Genomic DNA, 13,867 nt, shown 5'->3' with positions numbered 1-13,867 from the left:
TTTTTCATTGATTGTTCACATCAAGACGAAACACTGAAATCTTCCATCGTTGACATGAAGATAGAAATAGAAACAAAAAAAGCATTTGCAAAAAATACAATAGCTTACTGCTTGGTCATTCATGATTCAGTAATTGAAATGACTCCATCAAGCAATCAGGTTGCAAAGCGTACACAGATATAAAAGGAAGTGCTTCTCAACCATTTCATCATTAGTGTGTGCTACATCGTCGAAGGGAGGTGAAGAAACAGGACAGAATGAACAAAGTTTTGATAATTAATACCAGTTCAGACGAGCAGTCAGTGAGAGTGTTAGTGGCAAATTTAAGTGCTGGAAGTGAATGTATACTACAGGTTCTAGACACAGAAGCCTCTTTCAATGCACTGAACTCTTCCATTCAATCACTACTAAAAGAAAACAGTGACTGTAAAACGCTGGTGTTTTCACAAGACCTACTGTGTCCGTTCGTCTTAAGTATTCTGCAACAAATTATTCCCGAAGATGTCGAAATGCTCCGACTGGAAGACTATGGATTCACCTGGTGTGCTGGAAAGAAAGAGGGAGCTACTACTTTTATGGCTGATGCCGATGCTAACTTCTTGTTCGAGTGGATTAAATCGAAAAACATTTGTAAAGTGCTTTCTGAAATTTATAAGAAACTTGTCCAGTGTCAACATTTGAATGCAATTGATTGTTATTTATTTCCTACACAACTGTTACCATCTATATGTGATATTTCACACAACTTTCACAGGTTGCCACAAGTGTTTAAGAATGATGCTCTTATTTCTAAGTATCAGCATTGTTATAAGCATTACAACTTGAATGCACGTTGTCAGATTGATGGTCCACCTCCTATTAAAATGAACTGTAGAGGTTGCAGAATGGAACATCGTGATGAAATGAAAGAAAAATAATGTAATATGTATTTTTATTTTCACACAATAAATCAGTTACAAAAGATTTTTTTCTTGTTTGTTTTTTCACACAATAAATCAGTTTTCACACAATAAATCAGTTTCATAGCATATATAAGGCATTACATACAGAAATCAGTTTTCACACAATAAATCAGTTTCAAAGCACATATAATGTATTATATACATAAATCAGTTTTCAAACAGTATAAAAAAGAAAATTAAGAATCATCATATTTCTTTAGGCGATAGTGACCCCAAGCTAAAGTATTAATTTTATCAGTAAGTATAAATCGTTTATCGTCTTGAGCTGATAAACCTAGCTTGTGCTGTTCAATAGTGTATACAACATGACTTTTGGACTGTATAAAATACTGTGTAATAGATTTAACATCTGAATTCAATACACAGTTTCTGTAATCATCAATGGTCAACTCGTTGACAGAAGATTGCTTCACACCCTTTGCCCTACGCATTACACGTTGTGACTCAGTCTCAAGAGCATACATTTTAGCTCGCAGACCTATAAATTCTGTTATAGGATCACCATTTAATTCATCTTTTAATAACCCTACCACTCTCTTATTGACAATTGGAAGATTATATTTGTTATCTACAGGATAACCTGACGTATCAAACCATTTATGAACATCAATCTTAATATCTTCATAAATATTGGAAGTTTTAATGTGGTAAATTAAGCTATCAGTATCTGTATAACACAGTTTCACATGATTTGCTGGGAACTTGTTTAGTATGTAGTTATAATGAAACTCTATGAGAAGAGTCTTTGATATATCTAAAATACTCATACCTACTGCTATTGGTTTATCAAACACAACATTAACTTTATTTAGTTCAATACCAACTAAATTTTCATTGAAAATTACACTCCTTTTGAAATTAGGTTTAGCAATCAGTGCAGCTGCTCCATATCTACCACCCCAGCGTGTTGCTAGTTTTATATCTACCATTTTTCTTACATTTTGCATTGTTTTGCCGAAAACACTGTTATTCATAAGTTTGAAGAAATTTTTTTCAAAGTCATTACTTGCTCTCATACGTTTCTCTGTATTAATGACAATGTATGGTTTCATCCATGGCGCTTGCTTGAATGATAGTATTCTGTGAATCTTTCGCAATTGTAACTTATGTTGTAAGCACTGTTTTAAATTCCTATAATGTATTACATAATTTTTCTTATCATACAAAGTAGAGATTAACTTTTTTGGAGCACTAGATTTGGTACTGTTACAGTCAGTTGTTGTTGTTGTTGTTGTTGTTGTTGGTGGTGGTGGTGATGGTGGTAGGATTTTCTCAGGACACAGTGGTAGATCGGAATGCAGATCATGGATATTTTCAGGATATTCAAGGTCTACTTCTAAAATATATCCTACATCAGAATCATCTGGCACTGTTGTCACATCAAAAGTATCTAATAATGTTTTTGAGTCAATCCAAGTAAAGTCTGACACAGGAAGGTGTTGCATCATTGCCCAGCTGTAAAGGCTATTAACATCGAGATAGATAATGTAAGATTCATCAATATTTGCATTATAATTAGACATAAATCTGTTGTTTGCAACAGCATGCCGACAAGAGCAATGAACAATCCCACCTCTAATACCTCGCTCTATAAACTGAAGTTGCTCAATGTCAGTAATAAGCTGTAGTTCTATTTTGCTAGTTTTAAGTAAAGCATCCCATGCCAAGCCAGGAGAAGTAACGTAATGAGCAGGGTCTAACTCATATGTTTTAATGCACAGGTTGCGGAAATTCTCAAAAACGTCAGACAACAGCAATACATCAATTTTCAAATACAAATCAGAATATTCTCCTAGTGTTTTACATTTGAATAAATGCCATACATCACATGCTCTTTTGTAATCGGATTCCGAGACAGTTCTACCGCCTGTCAATAAACTTTTAAAATTATCAATTGAAGGTAAGTGGTCCTCTAGTAAAACAGATTCATTGCTTACATACTCATATGGGAATATACCTTTTTGATTGACTAAATTAAACTCTTGATCATTGGGAAAGTATTTCCTAATTATCTTGAGATCCTCTGGTTTCAAGTATGAGGCACACTTTTCAAGCGAGCATGTCAGAAAATTTAAGGAATCCATGAATCGAAAGTATATGCTACATCTCCTACCTCGGTGCATTACTGGAATGCTCTTCGTAAATGATTTATACTTTTCCATGTTTGATGGTAGAATGGAAACAGGTCCTGGATTTAATGTAATTTTTTCATCATCATTGTTATCATTATCATTATCATCAACAAACACAGTTTTTTGGCAAATGCTTCTCATCAAGAAATGCCCGTCGTAGTTTGTCAGATTATGAAACACTACAGGTACTGTGAAACAAGGTCTATAGTTTACGTTGCAGCCGGCATGAGCCGCGCCTCTGTAAACGCCTGTGAAATGACAATGGTCACGATGCTTCACGTCATCCTCCTGAAAGGGTTTCTCACAAATGTGACAATTCCTCGCAGAGCGAAAAGCTAATTCTTCCTCAGCGTTGATAATCATCTCTTTATTTCGCGCTAAAAAGCCATTCACGATGTCAGCGATTGCATAGAGCTGTTGAGTAAACCAATCCATGCAATCACGACCTCTGTACAGTTTAAACTCTGAATATTCATCATTGTAGGTACAGTGAATATAATAGGCTATACTGAATGGAGTATGTAAATGTACTTGATTTGAATTAATACTACGACTACAAGTAGCAACTGGCTCTAGCATGCATTCCGTATCGGCATAAATTATAAAAGGCAGCTTTAGCTTGCTTCTGAAGTTGCTAAATTTTACATACTGTTTGTCACCACTAGGCATAACACTGCTAACTGGCTTAAATTGTACGCAGTCAGTCAAGTGTACATCTAACTTTTCTTTGGAATGAAAATAACACAGGCAGCGATGACAGACCACTATAGATTTATTATGCCTAGTAATGCTATAATGCGCCAGCCTTGACAAGTTTTTTATATAATAGAAATGGTAAATATCTGTGTTTTTGACCTGTAACATTAATAGATTTACATGTTTCTCACGATGGTACTTCGTAACATGCAGGGGGACAACTTGAAAATTTTTTCCTTTTTTATTTCTCCCACACCTTCCCCTTTGCTTTTTCCTCTCCTTCTCCTCCTCCTCCTCCACCTCATCATCATCATCATCATCATCATCATCGTCTCCATCACTAACTACCATCCACTGATAATCAGAATACTGGATACCATACACGTTAACAGAGACGTTTTCATTTTGTTTTTCGAATATGTGCACATGTTTTAGTTCTGTAGGAAAAGGTATGTTATCAAAGTTCAGTTTGTTTGCATGTGATACATATGCAGAAGCACGTTCTGGATGAATATTTACGGGGTACAAACCGGCTAAAATTGCCCACTTGAAACAGGCATTGTCTTTTGAGCGAACATTAATTACTGCATTTTTATTTGCTATAACTTTTGGCAGTTTTCTGTAACGTCCTCCATGAAACCCTCGATTTTCGTTAACATTAACACGCAGTTTAACTATGTCCCTTAGTGCCCAACCGGAATCTCTCTGTTGGAAAGCCTCCAGTTTCTTTAACAACTTCTTTTCAATTTTAGTTGAATACCAATCACTGTCAATTTCGGAAGGTAATATTTCAACATTCTTTGTGTTTATGCACATTTCTTGTACTGCTCCTGACTTAGGCAACACAAAACTGCAGATAAGTACAAAATTAATTTTAAGAGGCCGGTTAACATTTCGCACTCTATTGTTAATGACAGGAAAACATGCATCCAAGAAATACAGAGGATCCTTGAAACCGGACCGATTAAATATTTCACCCGTACATATTCGATTCTTGAAAGCACATTCTACAGAAACCCATTCCAGATCATTGGCCCCCCGCTGATCTTGGTTTAATTTAATGCGCTTTGGAGATGGTTGACTCATTGTTCACTTTCTGCACTTGTCAAAATATCATCTATTGCAAGCAACAGATTTTTACAATTTGAATAAATAAAAGAAACGTCCCCTGTCTCTACCCACGATTTGAGACAAGCTGCACCATTAAAGAAATCAAACTGGCACTGAAATGCATTATGAGAGCAGACTGTGTATAGAACAAACAGGATTTCTTTGATATAGTAGTCAACTAGGTTATTATACTTGCTAACGAATACGTCTGTGTAGTAGATGCATTCGTACTTATCATACACTTCGAAGGCAGCAAAATGTTCCCCCCTCCTTAAAACAGTCCTTCTGAAGTAGCTGCACTATTTTTGCATTCAATTCAGAAAATGCATTCTCATTTTCACCAATGCCGGCTACTTTTATTGTAAACACTAAACTATCTCGCGAGACAAAATCTGAGCCACAGTTATCTTCTTTTAATGAACGCAAGTCGATTTCTTTAATATTTCCATGCCTTGACACTTTCCTAATTGTAATGGACATTGTTAGTGAAATAACACACACACACACACAACTAAATATTTACTAATGCTTATACTATGAAAATAAAAAAAAAAATAAAAAACAACAGATAGGCTGTCATTTATGAAACTGTTTCGAAATCAACTACATCCATACTATTGACTCTACCACGATAAATCATAAGCACTTGCCCAGAGTTTAAAAATTCCAGTTCTTCATTGCTGAGGGCAGAGAAGCGCGCTGGCAGATATATTTTGCTGTCCTTGACGTACACGACAACTGCTGCTCCAAATTTTGTAGTTGTACGCCTGGCGCTGAGAATAAGATACTTCTCTCCCTGTTCCAGCGCCGACAGCCGCTGAGTAGGTTTTGCGTTTCCGCCCTCGCCTAGCTGTTTCAAGCTCTGTAAAAGAGGAGCATCCCTATTCTCTTTAGTTACACAGCAGTCAGTCCCTACAGATAGAAAAACAAAATGTGACAATTAGTAGTAGGTAATATATGTTAAACTTACATTTTCTGGAGAGTTGTCTGTATCTTTCTCCAAAAAGAAGAAGAAGAAAACACAAAGTGTCAGTTGATGACCACAGTGCCGACCACGACAGTCGTAGACTCCTGCAGCAAAGGTGATGTTCAGAATAATAGCAAATGTTAGCCGCTTGTCTCCTGGTTATATACCGAGCAAGCAGTTGAAGAAGGAAAAAAAAAAAAACAGAATATTCGCTTTCAGAGCATTCGCAGAGGGAGTGAGAGGGACAAACTGACGCCGCCTCCTACTGATATTGTACCGATGCCAAAATATTCGCGGAGGTAGTGAGAGTGATATGGGTAAACTAACGCCACCCCCTACTGCTGTTATGCTTAATATTTTTGTTGCTATAAAAGAAACAATCAGGCGCTACTGCTGCTACTGCTAATTATGAAACCACCTCCTACAGATCTGCGTATGGCTTTTTACAGTAAACTTTGGCAACGATCTCTGCCCTCCTCAGGCACTGAGATACACGCTGAAGACCAAAAAAATACGTCATACGAGCAGTCTCTGGGCATGTGTACGAATGTTTAAGTTTTTTTTGTCCTCCTCCACGCAGCCTCCAGCGTGATGATGGTAATAGCAGTATTACGTAACACACGTGTGGCGTGGTATGGAGGAGGACATGACATTGACCTCCTCGCATGTGCACAACAAAAAAAAAAAAAAAACGCTGCGACAGCTGCTCCCCCGCCACGTGCTGGAGAGCCGATGTTATTTCAGATGTTCCGAAACAGATGCCAAACCTCCTGCCCGTGTTCTCGTCGCTGTTATTGTTGATATCTGCTGACTCCCTGCGTGCACATTACGTGCTCACACATACAGTTTAGCTTCTGGAGGAAGAACAATACTGTTTTCTGCATTTTACAACACGCCTTTCGAAAATAATAAAGAATTTCCTTTTGTTTTCTTCTTCTTCTTCTTCTTTCAACTGTAGATGTTAATTGTTTAGCCGTGCTAGCAGGAAGACTGTGATATGATGAGAGGAGGGGGATAATAATAAAAAAAAAAAAAATAAGGGTGCTCGTACACATAACACATAAAACGAGATGCTTTTAGAGAAATACTATCAGTCGATATTGTTCCACTGAGCAGGTTTACGCTATTGTAGTTTCTGTAGAATCAATCATCATCTTGTCGTGCTTCAGGTAAGAGAAATTTTTCTTGTCACATACGCACATACAACGATTTCAGTCACAGCAGTAGTATGCCACCGCTGACTTTTCTTTCTTTCTTTCTTTCTTCTTACCTCTTCCTCTCACAGAATGAAGATAGCATTCATAGATCTGCAAGGATTCAAAGATGATGCAAATAATTTTGTGCCTAAACAAGCAGCTGCTATCATAGTAGATGGAATGCATGTTATTGCAGAGGAATATGTCACTATCGCTCAAGTTGTAGCCTTTAACAGCCTATCAGAAAAGACTCAGAAGATAAACTCGTGGCTGACACGTAATCATCACCACGAGCACTGGGGAATGGATGGCGTGTCATTACTTACTGCAAGGAATACTTTGTGGGAGTTGTGTAAATGCTGTGATTATATTATGGTAATGGGACAAGAAAAAGTAGAATGGACATCTGCTTTACTGGGTGTGCATCATGGTAGAGTAGTCAACATGCAATCTTTCGAGTGTCCTTCATTGAAAACTCTGAGAACATCTTTTAATATTCCTGAAGATCGATTGTTAGCAAAGACTAATGCAAGACTTATTATGAGATGGTACTTTGAGAATAATAAAAATTCTTCTTAGAATATATGTGTGTTCTTGCGTTTTTATTTATTTTTTATTTCCCTCCCTTCTTTTTCTTCCCGCACTCCAGTCCATATAAGCAATCATTCCATCAAAATTCTGTCATTACAAAGATATATTGTCTTCCATAAGCAACACGCATTAAGGAGAGAGCATGATGCAAGCTGCTATTGCTCATGAGCTTCATCGTCCTGCTCGTCGAACGTATCCTAGGAGACCGGTTATCACAAAAGGACTTGATGATCTCCATCAGGCAGACTTAGTTGACATGATTGCATATTCAAAGTGGAATTCTGGATATAAATATTTATTAACAGTAATTGATGTTTACTCCAAATACGCATGGGTTGCTGCTCTAAAGACAAAATCTGGGGTTGCAGTTGCTGTTGCTATTAAAAATATATACACAAAAAGCAAGCGAATCCCAGTACATTTACAAACTGATCTTGGGAAAGAATTCTACAATACTAGTTTTAAAAAGTTAATGCAGCAACTCAGAATTAATCATTATTCCACTTTTTCAAATATGAAAGCTTCTGTAGTCGAACGCTTTAACAGAACTCTCAAGGGTCTTATGTTCAGAAAATTTACTGCTCAGGGCTCTTACAAATGGATTAAGACTGTACAAGATCTGGTCACACAGTATAATCACACGAAACACAGAACAATTCAAATGAGGCCGGTGGACGTAAAAGATAATAGCCTTCTATCTACTGTGTATAACAAAATCAAAATGATTGATCCACGTCGCTCAAAACTCAAAACTGGTGATTACGTCAGAATTAGTAAACAGAAAACAGTCTTTGACAAAGGATACACTGCCAACTGGTCCACGGAAATTTTCAAAATACGTAAAGTGCAAGAAACCAATCCGAGAACATATCTCCTTGAAGATTACAAATCTCAGCCCATATCTGGAGCTTTCTATGCAGAGGAGCTACAAAAAACAAAATATCCATCAACGTACATTGTTGAGAAAATCATACGTAAGAAAGGAAATAAGGTACTGGTAAAGTGGCTTGGATTCAGCAGTGCACACAACAGCTGGATTAATTTGCAAAAATAATATGTATAATAAATGTTGAATTACATCTTACATATGCCGGTTTAGGTGTGTGTGTGTGTGTGTGTGTGTGTGTGTGTGTGTGTGTGTGTGTGTGTGTTTACGTGTGTGTGTGTGTGTGTGTGTGTGTGTGTGTGTGTGTGCGCGCACGTGTGCGTGCGTGCCTGCGTAGCCCCGCCAGCTGGAAGGCTGCCAAGTGTGACGTAATGAACAGATGACTAGCGACGGCAGCTTGGGTACGGTACCGCTGCTAACATTAGCTGCGTATATACGTCCCAAAATGTGTCCTGGATACCCCATTACATACCTACTAACCACCCAGGCATTTCCCCGGAACGATTTACAGAAATCACGGAAAATCTAAATTTGGAGGGCCGTACGCGTATCTGAACCATCATCCTTCCGAATGCGAGTCCAGTGTAACTATCAATCGAAAATACTGCCGGAGTGTACTCATTGCTCCTGTAGTGTGCGGCCGCGAATTGTCATGATGAAGGAAATCGGTGATATACTATTTGGTGTCACATGCAATTAGGTGAAATCTTTCAGCAGACAGTTCGCTCCGATAGCTCAATTGACAGCGTGACGTACTGCCGTCCTAAGGGGCCCGGGTTCGATTCCCGGCTGGGTCGGGGATTTTTCTCCGCTGAGGGTCTGGGTGTTGTCTTCATCATCATCTCATCCGGCGCGCAGCTCGCCCAATGTGGGGTCGAAACTATTAAGACCTGCACCAGGGCGGCCAGACGTACCCCGAAAGGGCCTCCCGGCCAATTACGCCAAACGCTCATTTCCATTTTTTTTTTTCCTCACAAGGGAACCTGCCCATCGGACCCCCCTCAGATTTAATTCTAAGTTGGCACAGTGGATAGCACTTGAAAAACTGAACACAGATCAATGGAGATAACAGGAAGAAGTTGTGTGGAACTATGAAAAAATAAGCAAAATATACAAACTTAGCAGTCCATGTGCAACATAAGCAAAATCAAGGACAGGGTGAGCTCAGGAGCGCCGTGGTCCTGGGTGCTAAATTGTGCTACTGCTAAAGACTCATTTTTTGAATGCTGAAATTTATGACTGCAATTATCTGTCACCTTATTTATGTCATTTCATTGTAGCCATTTTTGTTACTGTTTTTGGTGAATAATATAAAAAAATGTGGTTAGCGTGAGCAGATGCGGTACGAGAGGTCCTTGGTTCAAGTCTTCCCTCGAGTGGAAATTTTAATTTTTTGTTTTCAGTTTATGTCACAAACTCTTTCGTTTTCATCACTTTTTGGGAGTGATTATCACATCCACAAGAAAACCTAAATCGGGAAAGGTAGAAGAATCTTTTTACCCATTTGCCAAGTATACAAGCTAGGTTGTCGACAACATATTCCTGTCATATGACGCACGTGCCGTTACCAGTGTCGTATAGAATATATCAGACGTGTTTTCCTGTGGAGGAATCGGTTGACCTATGACCTTGCGATCAAATGTTTTCGGTCCCCATTGAAGAGGCACATCCTTTCGTCGACTAATCGCACGGTTTTGCAGTGCGGTCGCAAAACACAGACACTAAACTTATTACAGTGAACAGAGACGTCAATGAACGAACGGACAGATCAAAACTTTGCGAAAATAAATAAACTAAAATTTTCACTCGAGGGAAGACTTGAACCAAGGAACTCTCGTTCCGCAGCTGCTCACGCTAACCACGAGACCACGGCGCACCTATGCTTACATTGTCCTTGATGTTGCCTATTTTGCGCATGGAATACTCAGTTTGTATATTTTGCTTACTTTTTCATAGTTCCACACAACTTCTTCCTGTTTACTCTATTGATCTGTGTTCAGTTTTTCAAGGCCTATCCACTGTGCCAACTTATAACTAAATCTGAGGGGGGTGCGATGGGGGGAGGTTCCCTTGTCAGTAGACACCCATACTTGGCGAGAGACACTATTTTCTATGCATCTTTAGGTGATCACTTTGCGCTCAGAACTGAAAAGAGCGACGTGATGCGATCAATGGGCAAACCAGAGACAGTGCCCAACATATCTGTGCAAATCTTTATCGGAGTATACGTTTCGCTACCGATCGGATCTTACTTTCCGAATGACCTACGCATATCAAATCTTATCGAGTAGCCCGTAGACCGTAGGTATATTTCACATTTCATTAATCATATATTATTCACACCATCTTCCACATACGCATATACGCATAAAACTTTTGAATTGCTTTGCGTAGGCCTCTGCGGACATGAAGATCTGTATGATATACAGGGTTATTCCATTAAAAATTTAAGTGATGAATCGAAAGTTATAAGCGAAAACCGTGCTGGTACTTCTGACGGTGGAATACATGTAACGGTATTGTTGTTGCAGCGATTGAACGATAGGCAATATTCAGAGGTGGTAGCGTGGACCAAAACTAGAGCAGGCCGGTGTGGCCGTGCGGTTCTAGGCGCTTCAGTCTGGAACCGCGTAACCGCTACGGTCGCAGGATCGAATCCTGCTTCGGGCATGGATGTGTGTGATGTCCTTAGGTTAGTTAGGTTTAATTAGTTCTAAGTTCTACGCGACTGATGACCTCAGAAGTTAAGTCGTATAGTGCTCAGAGCTATTTGAACCATAACTAGAAATACAGTACAGTAAACAAGGGCTCTAAAATCCATACCTCAATAATATTAGCAGTTGTTCATCTTTGCTACTAAGAAATACATCTCTTCTACTAACAAGTGCTCATAGCCCTTGAGATATGTATTTTAGAGCCAACTTTTACTGGGCTTTTGTTCATGATTCCGTACATAGAACATCCTCCAGAAATTTGCAAACCACACAGCTTGCTGTAGCAGAGACGTATTTCAAAGTAGCAATGATGAACAAGTGATCATAGTTTTTACGGTATGCATTCCAGAGCCCTTGTTTGCTAGACATTTTTTCCTTGTTTAGATACACACTACCAGCTCTGAAAATTGCTTACCTTACAGTCTTAGTAACTACACTACCGGGACGCATTCCGCTATCAGGGTTACCAGAACTATTTTCGCTTGTAACTTTCGAGTCATTCGTTTCCGAACCAGTGCCGGCCGCTGTGGCCGAGCGGTTCTAGGCGCTTCAGTCCGGAACCGCGCTGCTGCTGCGGTCGCAGGTTCGAATCCTGCCTCGGGCATGGATGTGTGTGATGTCCTTAGGTTAGTTAGGTTTAAGTAGCTCTAAGTCTAGGGGACCAATGACCTTAGATGTTGTCCCATATTGCTTAGAGCCATTTGGACCCGAACCACGGTTCCTCACCTCAGACGGATGCATCTACCCTTATCCATTTAGTATACGTTTGTAACGTCATCACGGAATTACCCTGTATAGCAGATATTGAAACGATAATCACTCAGTAACGTAAATGTCTCCAGTTCCTATTGAGAAGAGTGTAAATGCCTACCTTTCTACAGGTTATGTTGGTTGTCATTAATTAGTGTCCTACTTCAAAATTTACTTTTCAGTTTTAACGAGCAGTCAGAGAAAAGTGTTAATAGACATGTGAACTACGTTTCGGGATAATGCTAGTGAAAACTGGAGTTGCAATTTAGTATTAACTGCACTATCTCCAATCATTTCACGCATGCGTACAAATTCAAACGTCTACCTTTTTCTTTTACGAAGAAATGCAATGCAGTCATCTTTTGAAATACAGAATTAGTGATCCAGTGGTAATGTATGTAACAGATACATTGAAACGATTAGGATTTACTAAAGTGTTATTTTTTTTTAGTACGGTGTTCGATATCTCTGTCGACTAACAGGTATTGTAACACCACTCTCTTCAAAACACATACACACACAGAAACTGTTCCCAAAATTCCTTTTTAAATGAGATGAAATTGTTCTTTGTCAAAATTAATTTCTCGATGCAGTACAAATGCGAAACAGAAAATAAAACACGAAAAATTCCCTTTGATTCTGAATAGTCGACGGTCTTCTAAATTGGCCCATCGACTAATCTGCCACACGCTTCGTAAAATTTTAGTTAATTAAATTTTTCGACAATGCCATCAACTTACTGAGTCATTCCCACATAGCTTATATATGTATTTGCGTGTGTGCGTGTGTGTGTGTGTGTGTGTGTGTGTGTGTGTGTGTGTGTGTGTGTATGTGTGTGTGTACGTGCATCTACCGAATCTGAGTAGTAGTGTGGGGGTGGTTTGGGGGTGAAGGACCTGGGAAATGACGGGAGAAGGCGCTCTCTTCGATATTTGAATTTCATTTCGTGGAGAGCAGTTTAATCAAGTTTTTGAAACTCGAGAAGTTTTGTTTACTGGTTAATTGTAAAATGAAATTACCTTGTGTCCGCTATTCTCCGCGCGTCTTTGTTGACAACACGCGTCCCTCCACCCCGTCCGCTCTCCCCAGCACGCTGCAGTCCGCCCGGTAATGGATTTTGTCAGAGTGCCGAGTTGTTGCCGACGAGTTTGGTTTCCGCGGGAAACAAAGGCGACGCCATACGGATGAGGTGCGAAAAACGGTACATTTTTTCCAACTAGTTTTCTAGTGCCCAATCATTATTGAATTTAATTGTATTTACAACTCCCGTTTCCTTTCCTCCGCACTGTAATTGTAAACAATGCAGAAGACTTGTTCTCAAATACTGTATCTACCCTCCCGTCATCAGTTTCAGTAGCTACTTATCACTTATTTCTCCAAAAATTAAACTCTGCAGCTTTCCTCACCCAAGTTAAACGTGCTCATTCAATTTATGTTGTCAATGCGTCTTCCATTTACGTGGTCATATGGGCTTTTATTATCAGTGGGAATCCAATACAGAATATTCGAGTATGTCTGAAGTAGTGCTGGAGAGAACTGACACCAAGACTCCTGCAGGTCTAAGCATAAATCCGCCAAACGTACGAGTGGGTGGAGATCTCTTCTGAACGTTGTAAGACGTCCCAGTTACGATCAATAATATTCATGTCTGAGAAGTCCCGTGGCCAGCGTAAGTGTATAAACTAAGAAGAGTGTTCCTGAACCCTCTTTGGAGAAATTCTGGACGTGTGGGGTCTAGCATTGTCCTGCTGGATTTCCCAGATTCCGTCGGAATGCACAATTGGCACAAATGGGTGCAGGTAATCAGACAGGATGCTTACGTACGTGTCACCTGTCAGAGTCGTATCTAGACGTATCAGGGGT

The 13,867-nt window shown here is 39.4% G+C and overlaps 1 protein-coding gene across 2 annotated transcripts; it reads right to left on the bottom strand.

Annotated features, from left to right (window-relative positions):
* Nucleotides 1-976: 976 nt before the first annotated feature.
* LOC126106833 (uncharacterized) lies at nt 977-5,989 on the bottom strand. Of its 2 annotated transcripts, none has more exons than XM_049913230.1 (2): nt 5,871-5,989; nt 977-5,781 (listed from the first exon to the last, which is right to left on the bottom strand). In XM_049913230.1, exon 2 carries the CDS (start codon nt 4,874-4,876, stop codon nt 1,139-1,141), a length of 3,738 nt encoding a protein of 1,245 aa, XP_049769187.1. In that variant the 5' UTR covers nt 4,877-5,781; nt 5,871-5,989; the 3' UTR covers nt 977-1,138. The 2 variants fall into 2 exon arrangements, with proteins under 2 accessions (XP_049769187.1, XP_049769188.1); XM_049913231.1 differs by having other exon boundaries at nt 977-5,762.
* Between the last annotated feature and the right edge of the window lie 7,878 nt (nt 5,990-13,867).

The sequence above is a fragment of the Schistocerca cancellata genome, chromosome 10, assembly GCF_023864275.1.
Source record: "Schistocerca cancellata isolate TAMUIC-IGC-003103 chromosome 10, iqSchCanc2.1, whole genome shotgun sequence".
Lineage (NCBI taxonomy): Eukaryota > Metazoa > Arthropoda > Insecta > Orthoptera > Acrididae > Schistocerca > Schistocerca cancellata.
This window is presented reverse-complemented; position numbering and strand designations above follow the sequence as displayed.

Bases quoted from the DNA above. Each gene is read 5' to 3' on its own strand.
- LOC126106833 (XM_049913230.1), bottom strand. From the start codon at position 4,876: ATGAGTCAACCATCTCCAAAGCGCATTAAATTAAACCAAGATCAGCGG.